This window comes from Poromitra crassiceps (genome assembly GCF_964638095.1).
Source record: "Poromitra crassiceps genome assembly, chromosome: 12".
In the NCBI taxonomy this organism is placed as follows: Eukaryota; Metazoa; Chordata; class Actinopteri; order Beryciformes; family Melamphaidae; genus Poromitra; species Poromitra crassiceps.
In genome coordinates, this window is record NC_139632.1 from 22,149,534 (window position 1) to 22,173,212 (window position 23,679).

At 42.9% G+C, this 23,679-nt stretch overlaps 1 protein-coding gene across 1 annotated transcript in view; it reads left to right on the plus strand.

Moving 5' to 3' along the window:
- scfd2 (sec1 family domain containing 2) overlaps nucleotides 1-16,942 on the plus strand; it is a 118,421-nt gene extending 101,479 nt beyond the window's left edge. Inside the window, exons 7-9 of the mRNA XM_083648394.1 lie at nucleotides 4,899-5,033; nucleotides 14,446-14,565; nucleotides 16,632-16,942. Of these exons, the coding sequence (XP_083504520.1) occupies nucleotides 4,899-5,033; nucleotides 14,446-14,565; nucleotides 16,632-16,724 (348 nt within the window). The 3' untranslated portion in view covers nucleotides 16,725-16,942. The remainder of the gene's footprint in view (nucleotides 1-4,898; nucleotides 5,034-14,445; nucleotides 14,566-16,631) is intronic.
- Nucleotides 16,943-23,679: the final 6,737 nt, after the last annotated feature.

Here is a 23,679-nt window from a genome sequence, read left to right on the forward strand (position 1 = left end):
AGAAAATGAATTGCAGAAAGGCGCTGGCAGCTCCAAAAATGCTTTCTGTGGAAAAAACAACTTTTATTTTTATTTTCCTGAAAACCTTTCGGGGACCCCCTGGCAAAGTGCCACGGACCCCCATTTGAGAACCACTGCCTTAAGCAGCATCAATCACAACAATCTCTCCCTCTTTATCTCTCAATTTCAATTTCAGATTGCTTTATTGGTGCGACATGTAAACACATTTCTGTTGCCAAAGCATACAGAGGGGATAATACAGAAAGATAGTGGTAATAATAATAACTTAACAATAACAGTTATATGCAGCACCAATCTCTCTGTCTCTCTCTGTCTCTCTCTCTGTATCTCTCTCTCTGTCTCTCTCTCTCTGTCTCTCTCTCTCTGTCTCTCTCTCTGTCTCTCTCTCTGTCTCTCTCTCTCACTAACACACAAAACTGGATACTAAACAGATGTGCCACATCTGACTATGCATTTGGAGGCCCAGGTCCTTGGAACTGTGCGTGTGCGTGTGCCAACCTGCCCTCCATCCAAGACGTATACTCCTACAGAGTCAAGAAAAGGGCAGGAAAGATCATCATTGACCCATCTCACCCCGGACATGATCTGTTTGAACCATGGCCGTATCTACCATTGAACACACCGAGGTCATGACCTCGGTATTTTCTAAACAAAATATAACAAAATAGAAAAATACACCCAGCCCCCAGATCTATTCATCGGTTATTCATGTTTTAAAGCCCTCATAAATAACATGATATATGACATGGTTGATCAGAAATGCAACACTTTGCTTCCTCTCTGTGTGCAAGTAACCTACATGTATATAGTAGAAGGAAGAGACATCACTTTCATCACAGCATTCAAATGTTGCATTGGGGCGAGTTTGGGGACAGTTCTATTGAAGTGAATGGGGCAGGCATGGAAGTCCCACTATAAACCATCTGTGTTGTATCTGTGTTGTTTCACCTTTGATTTTATATATATATATATATATATATATATATATATATATATATATATATATATATATATATATATATATATATATATATATATATACTGTATATATATATGTGTGTGTATGTATATATATATATATATATATATATATATATATATATATATATATATAAATAACACATTTTGCTTATGTTTTTGTAGTGTTAAAACTATATAATTCTATTTAAATTACTTTGGCAGGAGAGACAAGTAAGGAGTCACAGAGAAAGGGACAGGCAGTGAATACAGATGGTGAGGAAGAACAAAGAGAAGATGACAGAGAGAGACATGAACAGACAGAATTTGAAGGCATGTGAGAAAGAGGGAGCAGGTTATGGAAAGCAGAGAGACAGAAAAGGACGCTGAGAGAAAGAGCACAGGAGGAGACACACATGGAAAAGAGAGACCAGACAAGCAGAGCCACAGCACAGTAAAGTTGATATTAATCTAATGTGATGTGTGTCATTATTTATACATCTAGCCTCTTAATTTTGCTCTCAAAGCCCTGGTTTGAACCCCTCCCCTCTGGCAGGCGCCAAAGAGCACTGTATACCAAAACCACCAGACACAAAAACAGTTTCTACCCACAGGCATCACTCTGATTAACACTTGAACCAGCCACTTGAACACATAGCTGCTGAACCCTGGAACCAGTTGACTTTACCAGTTTAAACTCTTAAAACCAGGAACAGTAATATCCCTGCACAGCAACCTGTAGCACCTACCCCCATGTATACAACCCCCACCCCCCCCCCCCCCCCGCCATTTACGTACTGTACATGTGTGTGTGTCCACGCACGCACACACACACACACACACACACACACACAAACACACACACGCAATTTGGATATACGCTTACTGTGGAATAACTGTGCACACACACACACACACACACACACACAATTTGATGTACGTTTACTGGGAAAAACTGTGCAATATCTGCTATTGATCAAAGAGTAGCAATGTGAAACGGTCAAAGTTGCATCACTGAAAATAATTGGGAGTCTGCTTGTGTTTTAATATTAACAGTTCGGGCTGTACGCACACACACACTCATACACACTTACCTACACATACACACGCACTCACATTTCCCACCTCCTTGTAGCGAAGTGAAAGTGCTTGGGCACATTTTGTGAGGTAGTGTTATGTAACTCTCTGGAGAGTGCAGCTCAGATACATATTTCTGCCAGCACTAGAGTTTGGCATGTTGTTTTTGAAGGGCTCCAGACGAGGCACACAGGATAATGATGTTATGATTATGGCAAGATCACTTTAAAAGACATTCTCGTGTGTGTGCGTGTGTGCGTGCACATACACACCGGCATGTTGCCGTGTGTTGTTTTGGATTATTACTTTAATCATTCCATCTCTATCCCCCCCAAAAAACAATTATTAAAAAAAAACAAAAAAAAACGAGGAAATTCATACGTATGTACAAGTGTGTGTGTGTGTGTGTGTGTGTGTGTGTGTGTGTGTGTGTGTGTGTGTGTGTGTGTGTGCGCGCGCGCATATGTTCTATGCAGAGGAATAGCGCGCCGGTTGTAATCGTATGACTAATTCTGATGCTGTGATGGTCATGTACGCATTTGTGGTGGTGACTTAATAAGGTTGCTTTTAGCTTTGAGTGCATTTAAAACCGAAGAGAACAGAGTGTGCGTGCTTGTGAGTAGGTGTGTTTTTAGCCGGAAGGTGACTGAATCATTAAGGTTTTAGTCTGTGCGAGCTGCCCCATGCTGCAGAGAGGCATGGTGGTTGTGCTAAATGTTAGTTTATATAAATCATCACTTATATAACAGGGGAGGCAGGCTTGCCCCGGGCCTAATTTGGCTGCTGCTCGGAGACCAGAGGCGCGGGTGATCAGGATGTTCTTACTGATGATGTCAGGCGTGACCGTGAGAGGATGCCTGTAGGCAGCGATACTTGATACATGATTATTTGGAACAATGGTGCATGAGTGTCTCTGGAGTGTGTGTGTCAGACAAATGGTGCATAATCTGTTGAAGTAAGCCATGACCAACAGTCTATTGTCCCTTCAACCAGGAGGAGAGGGCAGGAGAACTGCCTAGACCAGGGGTTCCTAAACCTTTTCATCTTGGGACCCAAAATATCCATTTTGTGTCTCCCTAGGACCCAAACTCATAAAAAACATACGGTAATGACTGAGTTGCCATGACGACCAGTTGGCAACCCACCCCCCCACGGCTCCACGACCCAAATTGGGCCCCGACCCATAGTTTGCCAAACACTGGCCTAGACAGATTCATCAATGTTCATGTCATAGTATTGATAAGGCCTTTAGTTGACGGGTGTGTGTGTGTGTGTGTGTGTGTGTGTGTGTGTGTGTGTGTGTGTGCGTGCGGGCAGGCGGGCGGGCGGGCGTGTGTGCTTGCGGGTGTGCTTCACATCTGAAAGCAGGTCGAGTAGTTTTTTTTTCATTATTATATAATATTCAAAGGAGAGGGGTGTGTTGTTGGTGTGTGTGTGTGGGGGGGGGTTAAATTAATTAAAGAAAATATCCAGTATTCAATTATCGGCAAGTATTCAGCCTCTTTATTTTGAGAGTTCACGGTATTCACATAAAGTTTTGCCAAGTTTCCTCTGAGTCTGTATTGTTCTCTCAGACATCTCCTGTGAAAGAAAAACTGCCTTGAATTCTTGATCTGGTTCCCGTGAGGTCTATAAATGGTACGCTGTGTACCAGGTAGCTGGGCAGAAAAAGCTGCCTCACGGTTACTGTTATAGGCCTGTGTCATTCGCCCCTCTCCTCCCCCCCATGAAATACCCTTTAAGAATACCAAGTTATTTGTGAGGTTTTTGTTGAGATTTTGGAGTTTATTTTCCTTCAAGGACATCTCATTGAAACATCTCAACCTGCTCTGACGAGGCAGGCCAAGCTTGTGCTTGTGAAAGCGAGGCACTTCATTATAGACCCTTTTAGAGCGGACGTCACAGGGTTAGTTGCGCACGCATCGCGGTATCCAAAACTCTGAGGAACTGAAACCAAAACGAGAGAGATGCCCGGAATACAGGAAAAAGACGTCTTGTGCCCACAACCAATAGTTTTGACTAAAAAATGCAGCTATGCTAGAAACTAGGATAAAAAAATTAATTATAGAAAACGCATGGATTAAAATAGTAAGATAAAATGCTCTAAAAAGGGTGACTGGAACGACGGGGGGGGGGGGGGGGGGGGGGGGGGGGTCCATGACCTCAGATGTGATTGGGCTTGTTGAGGAGAGAGACAGCCCTCGGGAAGAAGCTGTTTAGGTGGCGTGTGGTTCTGATCTTGATGGCACAGAATCGCCTTCCCGATGGAAGTTTCCTAAAAAAACAGTTACCAGGATGAGAGGGGTCATGTGACTGAATTCTCTCTCTGTACAGGTCCATTGCTAGAATTGAATTCAACACGGAAAGGGAGACTGTGACATTAGCTAGAATGATTTCAAACAAACTAGCTTGTTGCCACCTTAGAGGGAAAGATATGTTTGACAGATACTGATAATGTAGGACCATGAGACCGGCATGTGTTGATTCCTGAATTGAGTGCTTTTCCCCTTTTAGCAGTAAACAAAACGCTTGTATAAGCCAAAGAGCTATTTTCAGCCATGTTCAGCAGGGAGTGTTTTTTTGACTGGAATGCATCAGTGGTCCATTTATAACTCTGCTGTCTCCCACACCAGCAACCGTTCATTCAGAGAGGCTTAAAGCAGGGTGCTCACAAACTCCACTGAGTCCCTCAATCATCTTCACACATCACGCATCCCTAGAGGTTTTATATAAATAAAACGATGCTGGCATTTCTGGCGTGTTGTGTCTTACATCTCCTGTGTGTGTGTGTGTGCGTGTGCGCGTGCGTCCATGCGTGCGTTGTGTTTTTGTGTGTTTTCCAGGCGACGTACCGTCCTTTTCTGCGGCAGATCCTGGAGGAAGTCTTCCACCCCGACAGACTTGAATGCCCCGACATAGAGCACATGTCTGGAGGTCTCACAGACCTGCTGAAGACTGGCTTCAGCATGTTCATGAAGGTCAGACCCTGCTTACATACACACACACACATGTATTTTTATGCCTTTGACTGTACAGCACTTTGGTTGGCTCTTGAGTTTTTAAATGTGCTTTATAAATAAATGACTTGACTTGACTTGACTTGACTTGACTTGACACCAGCATTGTCAAGATCTTCTCGCTTGAGACCAAGTCAAGACCGAGAGCTTACGTGGTTGAGACTAAGTTTAAGACAAATAACAGTATGCAGACCATTTGATGTAGCTATATCAGTAATTAAATACAATAACATTGATCCATTTTCCACTCAACACGAGGCTTTAGTATAGAACATCCACAGTGACTAAAGGGAAATCATTTTTGCTCATTGAGTTTTTCTAATTACGCGCGTCATCTATTAACCATATAAAAGAGGGCAACTGATGATAGAAGTGTCTAAAATGCAATCTAGCCATAAATAAGGCTTTTGTGCAGGCGACTGTGAGTGTGCGTGCTTGTCACGATGGATGATGTTTTTTCCTCTGAGGGAAATTTAAGGCCAAGCAGCTAACATCAGCCGTTTATTAACCATATCCGTGGCCCCTTTCAGTGTGCCGAGAGAAACTACATTAGGGCTGGGTATTGGCAAGGACCTCACGATATGATACGTATCACGATACATGGGTCGCGATACGATTGTATCACGATACATTGCGCTACAATACATATTGCGATATATTGCAATACTCTACATAATTTACTGGAAATTTTAAAATAGAGCTAAAAATACAACACACTGTGCACCACCCAGGTAGTGTGATAATATGTACATCACTTTATATTGATAACTTAGTGGACAAATTGAGTCAAAACTACTGAGTGTTGAGTGTTGAGTGTCACTGAACACACGGCTGTGCAAAAAAATCGATATGGCGATATATCACGATATTTTTCTGAAATATCGATACAGTATTGCGGAAAAAAGTATCGCAATATATATATTGCCGTATCAATTTTATTGCACAGCCCACCCCCCCTGCATGTCCCAGCAGTTCCTGGGATTTCTTGCATAACCAGCAGATGGCCGTGTGTTTTTTCTTCACACTATGAATAAACTCTCTGTGGTATAAATATGTGAATTGGATGATTGCCGATGCAGCCAACATGTTGCAGATCAGATCAGTTCTCACTGAAGGCAGCAGCAGCAGTCAGACGAGCATCATGGTCTTTTTTTAGGTTTTGTTTTGTTCTATACATAATGCCCTCATTTTCAGAAGAATTAGATCTGTAAAGGTCTACTGCATATAAAATATTCAGGATTAAAGAGTGTTGTTTATTTATTATCAGCATCATTTCACTAAATACAAATTAGAGAAATTTGAGACCAGCGCATGGCACCAAGACAAATTAGGTCCAAGACTGAGATCAAGCGATGTTGGTCTCTTCAATGATAGACACACACACACACACACACACACACACACACACACACACACACACACACACACACACACACACACACACACACACACACACACACACACACACAGACACACACACACACACACACACACACACACACACACACACACACACACACGTAATGTCGCCTGCTCTGTCACATCCACCTCACCTCACTTTTGCCAACTACCCACTGAAGTGCCTGCTTCCATTGCTTGAACCTGACCTGATTTGGCAATTTGCTGAGTATGCTTCCCACATCTGCACATATTCTAGGTTTACCATAAGTCGGCTAATTGGAAAATTGGAAGTCCTGTCATGCGGCTGTCAGGGACATTTCACAAACATCAAAGGCAGCACTGTTATAAGTTATATAACTTATATAAGTTATTATCTCTGTACTTGTAATTCTCCTTAGCCAGAGTTCCTCCCTCAGACACAGATATGTTTGACTCTGATGAACAGACCCCTGCTTATTATGATGATCAACAAATGAACATTCACCCTTGGCTTAAAATGCCCTATTAAAGTGCCATTAAGCAAGGCGCTGCTCAGTGGTCAACAGTAGTACTGCAGTTATACTGGGCGGCTCTGAGTTGTGAGTGTGTCTGTTAGTAAATAATATGGACGAAGCCTATCAGTAAATAATATGGACGAAGCCTATCGTTGGTCTTTGGACTCCCGTTTGGAAGCCTAGTGTAGCCTGTGGCCATCTTGGGGTCTCGCGCGAGATGAGGGGTTTCCCAGAGCTGCAGCTCTGCCTGCTATTGGTCCTTGATTGTCAAGCTGCGCGATCACTTGATAGGTGACCTGTCAATCACCCCCAAGGTGAGTTATATAAAAAGTCACTCCCGTACTGTTGTTATGAAAGGCAAAATTAGCTATAGACCAAAACCGTGTTTTGGACCAGGCTGTAAACATGTTTAATCACTGTTATAAAGTGGGGCATTTTAAAATGGGGGTGGATAGGTTGAGGCCACGTCTCGTCATAGACGCTGGTTTAGCTGGCTCAGCCTGGCTGGGGGCGTGGTCAGGGTGGGGTAAAAACCCCCATTCTATCCATTCAGCAAAGTTAGAATTTAGCTGATAGACCCAGCCCAGGCAGACACGATCGGGGATTTAACCACCACAGTAAACGCACATCTGAGCAGACGTCTTGTGTTCTGCTCTAGAATCCCCAAACCTGTAGTTTAGAGCCGCAGCACCATGTTTTGGTGAGTCAGCCCATATGATATATGGGCGGTTTTACCCCACTCGCGCGCCAGCCGTTTAACATTTTGTGGGCGTTCCCAGACATGCGGACTGTCTACGACTCCCTTTTGTGTCCACCCTCAAGTGGCCATTCGAGGAACTACAGTTTTCACTATCACACAGCGGCTTCCTCTTCCAAAGCCTGAGCTAGCCCACTGGTAGCCCACGGTTTTCACAGAATTGTCAGTCCTGTCCTATTGTACTAGCAAACACTGCAACAAGAAGTGAGCTGGGGTTCAATTTAGAATGTTTATGTTGTTGAATTGAAACCGTCTATAAATGAGCATCAACTTTCCCTGGATAAATGAAGGCATCGTTCTCCACAACATGGGCAACCTGCCTCTAGGGCTGCAACTATTGATTATTTTCATTATTGATTAATCTGTCGATGATTGTTTCAACTAATCGATTAGTCATTTGGTCTGTAAAATGTCAAAACAGTGAACATTTTTTATCACTTTTTAGAGAGATAGAGAGGAGTACAGAGTACTTCAAAATTCTGCCATCTTGTCATGAATTCAGAAATGTTTAACTACTACACTACACTATTCATAATGTATTATTTTTCACGTATTGACTGAACTTAGTGCATAGAACATTTTTATGAAGTATATTTTGTTTCCAGTGAGTTTCTGTAACTGGAGAGAGAGAGGGGCTTGCAACTGAGGGATATTGCGACTTTGGCCAGACATTTTTGCCCGACAGAAATGGGGTTTGGGGCTTGTGGGTAATGTATATCCACCACAGAGCAGATCACTATCAGCGCTCTGATTCTCCCACATCTGGGCCTGCTTAAACTGATGATTACCCTGGAGGAAGAATTACACTGGTTGTGTAACCATGGCCTGGTTTTACACAAATTAAGAATCTTGGCCCACAAAGCACCAACTCAGACAGGCTCTTCCTTTACTATAAACCTGACGCTGGAGTTTTGTATAGTAGTGTGGTGCACACCCTATATGCAATAAAAAACACTCCAATAAAAGTTATATTTTTAACCACAGAGTTTGTATCATAAAACTTTTTGTAGCCTACATTCTGGGTTAAGACCCACCAAAAGCCTCTACAGCTGTTCCTTGGTCAAGTTGAACTGTCTGTAACCAGATTTTGTGTGTGGGTGTATGCGTGTGTGCGTGCGTGTGTGTGTGTGTGTGTGTGTGTGTGTGTGTGTGTGTGTTTGTGAGTGTGGGCGTGGGTGCGTGCGTGCGTGCGTGTGTGTGTGTGTGTGTGTGCGTGCGTGCATGCCTGGTGTCCCATCGTCTTTGTTTAGACAGACCGTCATTGCTCCCAAGGCTCCTTCAGAACCTCCTTCAGCTTCAGTCTGACAAAGGCAACTCTCTACCAGCGCCTTGCTTTTTTAGAGCGTACGCAGAGGATATGAGTGGGTGCTGTCTCTAAGCCTTAGAGACAGCACCCACTCATATCATCTGCGTACGCCAAATCGGAACTGGCCATCAAGACCTGCAGAGTCTAAGGCCTCATACACTGCAGGTCTTGATGGCCAGGTCCGATTTTGTGTGTGCCTACATTATATCCGATTCTTGCGGCCGAAAGTGACCGATACCTGTGTTTACACTTGCTTAACACTTGAAACAACCCGCATGTGTACACGAGGGTTTAGGTACTGAAACAGAAGTAAACAACCAGCCAGCACCAAAACGGAAGTAAACAACCAGCCTGTGCCATTTGCCATGGACTCAGATGAGACAAAAAAAAAAAAAAAAATGCTATTGCTTTCAAAAGCATCTTTATTTATTTCAAAAAAAAATTATTCGTTTTTAAACAATACAAACAAGAAAAAACAAACCCCATAGAAGACAGACAATACAAAATAGGTGCAAGGTTGCATGATGTCATACGTGTATACAATCTCCTGAATATTTGTGATGCAATGACTCAAAAGCATCTTTAGAGGTCCACAAAATATTAGTCACCTAAAATTACTTCCATTTGGTCGTAGAAGGCACATGTAAGACGACCATTTCCACTCTTGCTGTTGTGGTCTTTGGCCTCCTTGTACAGTATTTTGATTTTAAGCTTTTGTTTTTGCGCTGATACCGTAGCCGCGAGCGTTTAAAACCTCACTCTCCTATCGTGGCTCAAATGTCTTTATAAACAGGTTTGAGTCGCTACAAACACTGTATTTTGGCCTGCACCAACTCTTCGCCCCAAAGGTAACCTCGGCAGGTGTCCACTGGCCTGAGCCTTCATGCTACATTTCATACAGTAGATGTGCCACTTGTGCATGTGTGTTATACGACGGAAAAGTACAAGATTGACGCATTTTTAAAGATGTGTGACTCCCAATGAAAGGAAGCAACTATCCGATCTGTGCGTTTAGATGACAGTAGCATTCAGAGATATCCGATTCATATCAGAATTAACACATATGATTGAGGCCAGAAACAAATCCGAGAATATCCGATTCCATGTGCTTTTTTCCTGTTTTCACTATGATTTAAACATTTATAATGGCTCATTTCCACCACATATAACATACTCAATCTGGTCTTACTCGGCTCTACTTGATATAGACTCTGTTTCCATAGCAAGTTTACTCGCCTCCGCCCACACCTGGTCGTCATAGCGACCGCATATCTGCCCTCCGCCCATAGCCAAAGTAGCCTATAACGTATAACGTTAAAATTAAATCCATACACAGAACTTTTAAACTGATTATGAAATACTGGTGCCTCTAAATTACCTACAGTGTACATGGGCAAATGTGACAATCGGCTAGGAGAATGGATATCACTTTGTTGTTACTCAAACTCGCATGCATGCAATGCGCGGGGGACGGGAGAGGCGCTACGGGGAGAACCCCAGCGGCAGCTCACCAGGCAAGACCGCGGCTTCGCTAAACCCCCGCCTGCGGCCTACCAGACTTTTTCTCTCTCAAAACAATTGAAAACCACCAGTCATGTTAAAGCTGAGCAAGGAGATCGATTTTATTTCACCAGAGCCGAAGGCAGCAACACAAAAGAAATAACTTCTGGAAATAACAGAAGAGAAGGTAAGCCCCACTAAACTGGTATCCAGCATTGACAGTAGATGCCTACAGTAAACACGATTCTGCCTGACCAATCAGTCGTCTGCAGTGTTTTCACATCACCGTATGGTACCGGGTCCACAGCCCTGGAACCTCAACAGAGCAGGGACCAAAAGCAGCACGACTCAACCCGACTCAACCCGGGCTGTCCACGTTTTTGATCGGTGCAATGAGACAAAAAAGCGAGACGAGCTGTGCGGGGCCGCGTTGATACCAGCGGTGGAAATGGGCTTTCACATATCTGATCTAGCCTGGGTGAACCCAGCCTTCAACGTGACGTCACAGACTATGCCTGTGTTTCTTTGTGACTGATAGTACATAGAGGTCACATGGAGACTGGGTTTACCCTGGCTACATCTGATCTGTGCCACATGTGAGCTTTTTTTTTTTTAATTGGGTCACACAGGCAGTCTAAATGGAGCCTTACTCTGTGCATTTCCTCTTATCTGTGCTGTCAGGAAATCAAGTAATGTGCTCCTCTCTAGGCATGGGTCGATTTCCAGTTTTACCGGTTCGGTTCGGTATACGAGCCCAAACCGGTTTGATCACGTGCAAACCGGAAAAAACAAAAAAAATATATATATATATATATATTTTTTTTTTTTGCCAGTCCATTCTGATTGCACTATTGTTCGTATTAGCCTCTTCTCAAGTTGCACTAGTAGGCAAAAGTCTTATTTTGTTTATTATGTTGATGTTTGAAGAAAAGTTAAGCTGAATAGTTATGAGAAATAAAAACAGTGTGTTGTTACAGTTAAAAGGTTCTGCTTATTTGTATTCAGTGTTCGTGCTGGTTGGCAGCATACCAGCTTAGAGGTGCATTATCGCCACCAACTGCAGCCGCTTTGATACGTTTTTTGGGGGAATATCGAACCGGTTTCAAAATGTTCAAACCGACCCATGCCTAGGCCCTATATTGTGTGAATTTGTGAGTTTTGAAGTTTATAAGGCAGCTCAGCTGTAAGCCAATCCATTCTGATTGCACTGCTTGTGTTTTTATTAGCCTTTTTCTCAAGTTGCACTATAGGCAGAAGTCTTATTTCATTTATTATTTTGATGTTTAGAAGAAAAGTTGAGCTGAATAGTTATGAGAAATAAATACAGGGTGTTTGTTACACAGGTGTCCTGCTTCTTTTTATTCAGTATCATTGCTGGTTGACAATACCAGCTTAGAGGTGTATTATCGCTATCAGGTGGACTGAAGTTGCACTACAGACAGTTATGGGCCACACTCGGGAGCCCTGCTTGAAAAAAAAAAAAAAAAAAAAAAAAAAATTTAATTACAAAAAAAATCGGTATACCGGTTCGATCCGGTTTAGACGGCAATATCGAACCGGTTTTAAAATTTTCAAACCGACCCAGCCCTACTCCTCTCTTCTCTTGGTGTTTAACTCCACATCTCATGGCTACCTCTCTCCCACTGGCCCCTCCCTCCCTGGTTATCCCATGGCAATGCACATGATACAGACACTGCGTGTTTTCAGGCAGTAACCTACTTGCACATGGCAATGCTATTGTCTGCGATACCATGAGGTGCCACTTAGCCTCGGTGTGTGAGTCCAGCAGGTGGGCCGTGCACTCTGATGCACGCACCTGCAGAGACACACATAGCATGTACACAAAGGATGAACAGACAGCTACCCGTTTTACCATGTCAGGAGGACTTTCCCATATTACCACGTCATGTTCCCGACCTCAGATCCACTCACTCTTCACAGTCATTAATGCACTCTCCTACATTAAACGTGTTTGCATGACACACATAGCATGTACACAAAGGATGAACAGACAGCTACCCATATTACCATGTCAGGACTTACCCATATTACCATGTCAGGACACCCATATTACCATGTCATGACCTACCCAATTTACCATGTCAGGACTTACCCATATTACCATGTCATGACCTACCCATATTACCACGTCATGTTCCCGACCTCAGATCCACTCACTCTTCACAGTCATTAATGTACTCTTCTACATTAAACGTGTTTGCATGTTGTTTCCTGCATTAGTGTGTAAGTAGACTGCTGTTTATTGTATTTTTTTATTTTTTTTTTTACTTTTTTTTCAGAAACTTTACATTTCATTAGTTTTGAAATAGGGCTGGGCAATAATTCAATATTATCATTTATCTTTTTTGAGTGGAATCATATCGTGGTGATGATCATACCGTGGTGATTTGGGGATATTGTGTCGTGACACAATTCTGCGGTCTAAATTGATGACAACAAGCACATTTTACTCACTTCACTTGACAAAATGAAGTATGAAAAAAATGTAAGGAATTATTATTTGAATATTTCTATTTTGTTTGACATCACACCCAACATTAACATTCAGTTCAACTGCAGTTTTTGCATACAGTATGTGAGCCATATTGTGTGATATATATATATATATATATCAATACCCATAAAAATCTTTGCTTATCGATACTGATTTCAACCATAATCACCCAGCCCTATTTTGGAAACATTCCTACTTTATGGATTTCTTTGACATACTGCACATGTAAAGTCTACACAGAAACAAACCAGCATACACAGAATATCGAGCAGCATACAATAAGGACCACTCGCTTTGGGAGAACCACATGTTGAGCCATGCCTGAAACACGCCACCTCTACCGGCTGCCACTGCACGTGTACAGCCACCCTGTATCAGGTCCGCCCCCCTGTGGCTCTGATTGCTCAGCTAGCATTCACAGCCCGCAGATGTGTGCCGACCCCTGCTGCCCAGCCAATAGCACACAGCCATTACATCCCCAAACAGCCAATCCCGAACACAGTAGGCACACCAGACCGCCTGCTCATCCTCATGTTAGAATAACATCTGCGTGTGTCATAGTCATGAGTGGCGTAGTGGTTTTTGCATTAACGCCCTGTGTCTGTGAGTGCCTGCTCAGGCAGGTGATGTGTCATGCATGTTTGTGTGTGCATACACGCGTGCATATGTAGACATGTGTCGGCTATCATAACGCCAGAGTGAGAAGACATCATCCTGGGAGTTTTGTTTGCAGAGGAAGCGACCTGTGTTAGAGTTGTTTCTCACCCGTATCGCTGCAGTATCGCTGCAGGTGTCCAGCTGGGCAGTGACAACAACAAGAGACAGAGAGATTGACAGATGATTACATAAAGCCATAAAGGGGGGGGGATTGAAGCACAGTTGTTTCTCATGTAATTTAATTTTTTTAATTGCGTCTTTTCATATCCCTCCCCACCCCAATTGTCCTTGGCCAATTTCCCCTGCTGTCCCAGTTATTGCTTCACCCCCTATCTGGGGAGAGTTGTAAACTAGCACATGCTTCCTCTGATACATACATATGCAGTGGCCAGCCGCTTCTTTTCACGTGACAGTGAGGAGTTTCACGTGGGAGGATCATGCTATTCCCACCCAGTTGCCCTCAAACCCGAACAGACCGGAACAAGCACTAGTACAGCGACCAAGACACATACCCACCTAATCCAGCTTCCCAACCACAGAGCCGGCCAATTGTGCCTGTATGGACGCCCGACCAAGCCGGAGGTAACACGGGGTCTCGAACCTGCAAAATGCGACCCTTGTGTTGGTAGGGCTGGAATCTAGCACCACACTACCTGGACGCCCCTCATTTAAAATTCTATAACAGGAAGTCTGACAGCCTGAAAATACATTAACCAATCACAGTGCCCCATCTTAACTTCCAGGTGAGTCGCCCGCACCCCAGCGACAACCCTCTGCTCTTCCTCTTCCTGGTCGGCGGGGTCACTCCCTCGGAGCTTCGACTCATCAAAGAGATTGTCTCCGCCCACAAGCCAGGCACCCAGGTGAGTAGCTCAGAGTCAGGAAGCAGCTCAAACCTACCTACTTGCAGTTGCATTCCCTCATCAAGAGTTTGAAGCCTGACTCAACTTTGTCCAGGTCTTCCTGTTTTCTATCATGTTCAGCTGAACTTCAGCCACCCTTACACATTATGTGTGTGCGTGTGCGCGCACGTGTGTGTGTGTGTGTGTGTGTGTGTGTGTGTGTGTGTGTGTGTGTGTGTGTGTGTGTGTGTGTGTGTGCGTGCGTGCGTGCGTGCGTGCGTGCGTGCGTGCGTGCGTGCGTGTGTGTGTGAAAATCCTAAACACAAGGATTATTGCTAAATGTGTTGGACAGTGTGCGAGAGCTTTTTCCTTTCACTTGCCAATAGATAATAGAGAGTCCTCAGCATATTTGAGAATCACAAGGACTGTGATGACTATGATTATCTGTTGGTCAGTGAAAAGGAAAAAGCACCAACACACTGTCTGTCTACCTCACTTGCAATTACTATAATGATTTTATTCTGAATGTTTCGGTACAAAGACCTTCTTCATGTTAAAATTACAACTACAAAAACAGTGAAAATATCAAAGAAACAACAACATTCATTTTTCCTGAAATTTGAACTGCGAAAACTCACGAGCCAATCAGAATCAGATGTTATGGGTGGAAGGTGGGGTGAGGCTATAAGTGTTTCTAGGCTCATTCTTGGACTTAGCCGTCCACCACTAACGTGACGCTGCCAGATGGTTTGTTTTCACATAACCATCTGGGAACAAGTCACTCTTGGAACAGTTTCAAAGGACAGGCACTTTCAAAAAATAAATGGCAGGTGATTGGATGAACCATCTGTCTATCACAGGGTTGCAGCTCTCTCTGCGTCATACCTAAAGCCCGCCCGTAGCTGCTTCATAGGACACTGATTGGTGCGAACCACCAGTGGTTCGCATTCAAACCAATAGATTGGAGCGTGGCAAGATGGATTTTTTGCACGAATCCAGCTGCCTGCCTCGCAAGGTTAGTCCACCAGGGGGAAAACGTCAAACTGGGCCCTGGCTCCTTTATAGTCTGCCAGAGAATGTAACAGTTGACTGATCAAACGTATACACTGACCTACATACATGTACCTGTACTCAGTTGGCGCAGATCAGGTGTAGAGGTGATAGCGTCATCTGCCCGCACCTTTACACAGTAATTGCGTACGTTTACACAGTAATTGCGTACATTTGCTGTTATGTCCGTCGGCTTGTGTTTTCTGTGTTGTGAGTGCTGATTACAGAGGCAGTGCACAGTGAGTGAGAGAGAGAGAGAGAGAGAGAGCGATCAGGCTGGGTACTGTATAATCTGAGGCTGTGTTAATCAAAAGGCATGGAGTTAGAAGCCAGAGGCAATGAAAGGCCTGTGGCCATGGATCAAAGCCGACCATCTGTAATCAGAAAAACAAGGATAAAGACAAGCTTGTTTAATATCCTGCCGGCCCAGCCCACACACAAACTGACCTCAGCACACACACTCTGACCTCAGCCCACACACACACAGACGGACACACAGACACACACACAGAGGGACACACACACACACACACACACAGACACACACACACACACACACAAGTATTCACGGCCTACATATACACTCTATGCGTATGTGTGTTTGTTGTTGGCTGAAGCTATCTGCTCTGACCTGTAGAGCAGATGTTCATCAACTTTGACAGTCTAAATCGCTCCATTTGAGTCTTGCACTTGGACCAAGTTTCACTGAACTATACTTGCCTACAGTCGAAAGTCGATGGCCTGACCGAGCATTAAGGAAGCATTGCTATAGAACAGTGTTTCCCAAACTATGAGTCGGGACCCAGTTTGGGTCGCGGACCCGTGGGGGGTGGGTCGTCAACTGGTCGTCATGGCAACTCATTACCGTATGTTTTTTGTGAGTTTGGGTCCCAGAGAGACACAAAATGTATCTTTTGATTCAGGCACATTATGTTGTCCTCTGTTAATTTCCATTACTCTTCCTGACATGTATGTGTTTAATCAGTGTTACCTTGCACAGAGTGATCTAACTGTTATGCTGGTTTGCTCTGCCCCAGGTTCTGGTTCTGTCCACCAGATTGCTGAGACCAACAGACATCCCCGAGCTGCTCTTCACCACCCAGCGACTGGTGCCCGATATCGGTGTGTGAGCGCGACACGTGGAAATGCACGTGCACACGTGTCAGCTTGCACGCTCATCATACATATCTCATAACCTGGTGTGATGACCTTTTACAGTCTATGGTAATGACATGCTCTGGTGGTGGGAGGAGGCTTGTATGGTAATGACATGCTCTGGTGGTGGGAGGAGGCTTGTGAACTCATTTACAAATTAAGATACGCTTAATGTTTTAGAAGCATTCCTATGTGTGAGTACTTTAGTTTTTTGTTTTGTTGGATTGGTTAATATGTTTTCTTCTAAACTAAAGTGTAAAGTAAATGTATAAAACAAGAAAATGTTTTATGTGCTGTTTACATCAAATGTTAATACAAAAAGAAACTTTTCAGACACAGTAAATTAATGAAGTGTTAAACTTTATCTCATTTATCTCTCTACCTACAATAAAGGTAGTCATGGAATTCTGGATAAAATCATATCTAACAATACAAATATTCTCAGATTTGGGGCTGAGAGACAAAATCTCATCAGATCGGGGTCTGTGGGTCTAATATGGACCAAACCAGGGTCCTTGATATGAAATGGGTTGAAAATGACTGGTGTAGAGCAGCGGTTTTCAAACTGTGAGGCGCGCCTCCCCTGGGGGGCACGAGAGAGCTTCAGGGGAGGGCGACGCAATGGGGAAAAAACAGAAGAAATGGGAGGGAAAAGATTAACTCTGGTAGCTAATTTCAGCTATCGTTTATCGTTTAGATTTACTGTTTGGTCCCGAGGACGCTCCCCTGCCACAGCCCACAGTGTGTGCTCTGCAAAGATGTGCTAGCAAATGACAGTATCCCCCACCTCTCCAAAAAGGCTATAAAAGTCATCATCCCCTTCAGCTCAACATACCTGTGTGAGTGCGAGTTTTCCGCATTGACCATGATTAAAAGCAAGTACCGGTCAAGACTCCAGGTAGAGGATGATCTGCGTTTATTCCTTTGTACACTGTGTCCATCACTCGTATACGAGGGATCAGCCGAGCAGCATTTTGGTAAACAAACCGCGTCACTGGGTGGCAACGGCAATGGAACCCTATGGAGCCTGAGTTTGAGCGTCTGACTCTAGCCGGCTGACCGTGTTTACAATTTAAAAACTGCGACAGTTCACACAACTTTAACACGACTTGCATATTATACATCAAAGTTCAAACTCTTGAGCTAATTCTGCTCTCACTCAGAATGTCAAAAAATAAGCGATGTGATGTATACTTTTTGAGATATTAACGTTTGTTTGGCACAACTCATACTAGTTAACTGTTGATTCGTCGCATATAGGACGCTGATTCGTCCTATATGCGCATCAAAGAAGCAGACTCACTGTTCCCATTAAAGTAGGGGGTGACTGAGCAAAGTGAAGAGCCAAAATGGATATGATTATTGCCGAGAGCACATGTAAAGGATTTATCCACGGTGTTGAGACATTGATATGAAAAGCAATGCTCACCCATCATCACAGTGATGATGCTTACGACGTTTTTGCAACTAATTTTTATGTCTGAGTGGAACATACAACGATAATAGTAGAAATAGCTATATATTTGGTTTGGGGTTTTTTTTTTTTTTTTTTTTTCTCGAGGGGGGGAGGTGCGACTGTCTACATGTTCTCTCAGGGGAGGCTCAATCTGCCACACTTTGAAAACCCCTGGTGTAGAGAATACACACTCTCTGCTCACACCACCACATCATATGGAGACAAACGAGAGCAGAATAATTAACAAGTAATTTCACACAGTCTGCCTGTAATTCAGTCACACCTTGAGCTCAGCCGCAAACCTCCAGCCACACACCCCCCCCCCCCCCCCCCCCCCCGCACACACACACACACACACACACACGCGCGCGCGCGCGCGCTCTGCTCCTCGCTCAGCATCTACACCCACATGCCTGAATCTGTTCTGAATAACAAGGGGTGGCCCAGGCTCAACATTGCAGTTCGCCCTCTCCCTCCTTTTCATCTTCATGTGTTGATCCAATTCAGCTGCCTGGGAGAGGGGGAGGAGTAGAGAGATAAGACTAGCAGTGAAAGGGTCCTGTGGTTTGTGGCTAGCTAGGCTGCCAGACAGTTTGGAACAGGATATCCAGAAATCGCTAATCAAATGATGGATTGTCAATAAACAGCGATGTCTTTCTATTATTGCAGAGCCTACATAATAACACCCACAAATTAAAATTTTGCTGGAAAAGTATTTAATATCATTGGATGTTCCTTATTACTTGGAGCTCAATACGGTATTCTTGTAAGGTTCCCCGATCATACAGGGGTCAGATGGACTCTTCTAATGCTGTCCCCTAGTCAGCAAAGGGTTTGTAGCAGTCACCTAAGACTTTTTCTTCAACTTGGTTTTAAATATTCCTCAAAAATGTTCTTACATGTATTTGTTTTCTTTAATTAACACTAGATCTGAAGGTCAATTTGAATTATTGCATGGCACATGTCAAGCAAATGGATTAATTATGTAGTTGATCAAATTCAATTATTATTATAAGTTAACTTGAATTTCGAGTCAAGGACTGCCCCAGGGTCTTATCTTTAGTTTGGACATGGAGGGATCACAAGTCCTGAGAAGGGCATGCACTGTTATTAATCAGTATCTTCTTACCATTCGTTGCTGCTTCGCTATTTCCACAGCATTTAATTAGAATTGATAATACTGAACATGGGTCAGACTAGCTTTTGCCGTTTGCATCATCTCCTCCACAGCAGTAGTGATATTTATCAGTCTTCTGGAGCCATGGTCATCATACAGACTGTTGCATAATTGATTGAGTGTTTAAAAAACAGAGTTATAGAATGTGCAGCTGTTTGTAATATACTGTACTGCAGATAGAAAAGATTGATACATATCTTATACAGATCCGTGTCTTGGCAGTATACCATATCCACAACATCCACCTTTTTTATGTGATGGTAGCTCTAGTCTAGTCAAGTGCACACATATGCAAAACTTAGCAAAATAGTCAAAATACCAGAGACGTAATCAAATTCAATACATTGTTTTATTTTGAACAAGAAGTGAATTCACAACAAATAAATAACAGTGGGCCCTTTGGACAATTCCTGTTAAAGTGCATCAGTAAAAACCACCACACGCTACATACTGTGCTGCCCCGCTAGGAACACCCCATCCACCCCCACCTCATTCATCACTGTGTTCATATGCACAGTGATGGTTTTGGATGCTGGACGAGGTATTGTAGAGAGAATTTAGATGTTGTTATACCCCCTCTAGCGTAGGGGGCGCTAAGTGCATAAAGCTACTCTTTGTTGTGGGACTTCAGAGGAAGTCCATAAAAGGAAGTGGTTAACAGGAAGAAGGGGTCATTCCTCAGGAGCAGAGAGAGAGAGGGGGGTGAACCACAGTGCTGTGAGACTTTGTATTTGTAAATAAACCTTTTGTAATACTTTTACCTTCTAGTTGCATTGGTTTTCTAAACTTAGAGTTAAATTCTTACGACAGTTTGGTGTCCGAAACCCGGTTCGAGGAGGGATACTGGGAGATTTTAGTAGCTTGCTGGATGTCTTTTTCTTGTGGAAGTGCACAACGCAGGATGGACAACGCAGCAAAGCAGCAGAATTCAACAGAAGGCGAGTATTGTTTTGATTATGTTTACAGAAGCAAAGTCTATGAAAACTAGTTTGTAAATATATAAAATATTCCTTAAGATGAGAGATTTTGTACAGGACTGTAGGCCGGAACAAAGGGCCAGTTTGCAGAGAGGGGGGAGGAGAAAGGCCTTGTGTGAAGGGGGGAGGAGAAAGGTGTGAAGGCCTCTCCTGTCTGTGTGAAAGGTGTGAAGGCCTTGTGTGAAGGCTCTCTGTGACCAGGCCTGGGTTTCGTAAATCAGAAACATTTGGGAAAACAAGTTAATTTAAAGTCTACGTTGGGTTCAAAAGTCAAATCTCTCAGCTTAATGTGTTTGGGTAAGTTTTGTATTTTGTTAAATGTTGCTGTGTTTTATAGGAAGGTGGCTTGAAAAGTTAGGCAGAGAGAGCGGGGGTGGTATGTTAGCAGGGCTGTGGGACAAAAGGCAGCGAGAACAAAGGCCTCTAACTGCAGCCTGAGTAGTTTCTCCTGGGGGGGGGAAGGTAAACGGAAATGGAGGTTACAATATTTCTGCCACAAGGGGGAAGTTCTGTAAAGTTAATGTCTAAAGTTTAATTAAATGTAATTTGATTTTCTTGGGGTCTACTGTAGCTAATGTTAATTTGGGGTTATTTCACACCATGCATATAGGCTACTGTAGCTAAGTATGGCTGGACCATGCTGGCTCTAAACTGAAAAACATGCTTTTCCAATGTATATAAAGCGGTTTATCTGTGTGTAATTGTAGTAATACCGGTAATGTATGTTGGGGTTGTTTAAATGTAGGCAATAATCATCAGTGTTGTGTATGAACAAGATAAAGAAAGAGAGCGTAGATTAAACGCTAACTAGTGTTATTAGAGTTAAAAGCTATGTTTAGCAAGTAGAGAAAACAGTGTTCATGCCACTTGATTGTTGATGTATCCAGAATCTGCAAATGTATTGTATAGGCCTACTAAACTTTAAGAAGCATTTGGGATGAAAAAAAAAAAAATAAACATTTGGGATGTGATAACTTTGGGAGTTAGATGTTCAATACATCGATAATCTGTATTGAAGGCCGGAAAATTAAAAAAGAAGTCGTGATTTACCGACCGCCGGAAGTGGAAGAGCGCGCTATATAAATAACATAGAGGTGGGATGAAATGGCCCCAGCCTCTAGTGGACAGGCCATAGGGAATATGGGCCAAGAAGGACCGGAGAGTCCTAAAAATGGAAAGTGCACGGTCTGATAAGATATTCATATTCGATCCAAATTGAATCAGATGGAGGCAGACAGACGACTGAACGTACATAATTCAAACAAAAGTTCTGAATCATTTTTGAGAAATGGTCAGTCTTGGGTATATGAAAGTCTGAGAGCCTATGTGCACATTAAGGGAAAAGTTAGCTTCAGAGATAGCAGTGGCTATGCTAACAAAGAGCCTCCCAGGGAGAGGGAGAGAGAATCAGGTAAGGCCAAAGGGGAGGAGTTATGGAGAGAAGGCTTGGAGGGCACAGGATTGTCTAAAATATGTATCATATCCATGTTTTGAGACCTTATATGGAGGTTCCAATTTATGTCCATTTTAGACAATAGTAGATAACCAGAGAGACGCAGAACGAGAACAAAGCCTGTGAATATGATTTTAAGAATCTATCACGGCCTGGTGTAGTATGGTTGATGTGCAAAGAAGCTTGAATCTCCTAAATCCTTCAGGGACTGGCTCTGAGCAAGGGAAATTTGCACATGGGTGCAAATGTAAACCCCATTGGAGGGGTAAGCCTCATTGGAGAGGCACATTTAAACCTCATTGGGGAGGCATAAATAGTTTGGGGGGCTATATAGATGAGGCAAAACAGAAAAATAAGTTGCAGATTTTGGATGCATTAGATTGTCGCGGGGTGTTTGTGTATAAGATGAAATGTGTTAATTGTATGTATGAATGTGTAACATGTTAGGTGTGACAGCAGCGGTAACATAAATGCATTTACGAAGTAAAGCATTAAAGTGTGCAGGGTGAGAACTTATATAATTAGGTAATACATTTGATCAATGTAAGGAATAGAAAAAAAAAAAAAAAAGTGGGAAATCTATGCTGTGTTTAACATAATTTGTGTGTGTTTCAGGGAAAGGAACCATGGGAGGAAGAGGGAATGCAGCAGTCGTTGCAGGAAAAATGTACATTATGAAAGCGTATTAATGTTGGTTTTAACATTTCAGAAACAGGCCGAGATGAGATGGAGGTGCTGGAATTAAAAAAAACCACAGTATGAAGAACTGATAAGTTTCAAGCAAATGTAGACATTTACACAATGTTGTCTTGTTATTTAAATCTCTGAGACGTAACAGGAAAATGGGAGGAGAACTTGGAATAATCTAAATGCTAATTTTCTTACAGGGGACTGTAGGCTGAGAGGTGATGTCATGTAAAACTCTGAGGTGAAGCATAACATTACTTTACTTGCAGGAAGGAAGAAAAGCTGTTATTCCTAATTTAATATTTTCCTTTAGGTCTGACATGTGGTGATTAACAAATCTATTAGTGGGGAAATTAAACATCTGAATTAAATTTTAATTTCACAGAATGAGCAAGAGCGCTCACTACAGGATGTGAAAGCAATTGTTCCCCAGTAGGTGTGAGTATGCAGGATGGCTTTGTTTCAAAGAAAAGGCCGCAGTGCAAGCTTTTGGTTACAGGAGAAGAACAACAGCAAGATGTTATATCAATGTAAAGTCGGTGTCATTTTAGAATGATGTAGTAGGGACCAGTAACTCTTATCTTTCAGATACCAAGGAGAGAGGAGAGCCTTTAGTCAGTGCTTCAGCATAATAAAGCGTGGAAAGAGGGTAATCATTCAAAACAACAGAATTTGGTACTACTATTTTCCTTTCACAGCAAACAGTTGATAAAAGAATTGGAAGTAATGCTGATCAAAGGCTTTTATTGCAGCAAAAGTGATTGAAATGCTAATTTGAAGACCGAGAAGAGCCGTCTGTCTGTCATTGTAAACAGGGTTTGAAGAACAAAATTTGAATGTGAACTCCACATTGGGTAAACTCCAACTAAACTAAAGTGTATTGGTTAAGTAATATTCAGTCTAATTTTATTTCGTTATAAGGAAGTGTGGAGGTTTGCAGATGGAGAAAATAATCTTGCTTTTTAAAAGTGTAAATTGTCATTAATCTGTATGCTTGTCTGTTATACAGAGATGGACAATGGAGTGAAAATCTGGAAGCGATTTTCAGAGGGGGGAAGGAAGCGGAGAATAATGAGAATAATGAAGGGTTCGGAGTTCAGACTTGTGACTGTGTGTATGAGAGGGAAAGGGACGGACTTGACATTTTCGGACTGACTAGGAGAGAATTTTATTTGTTATA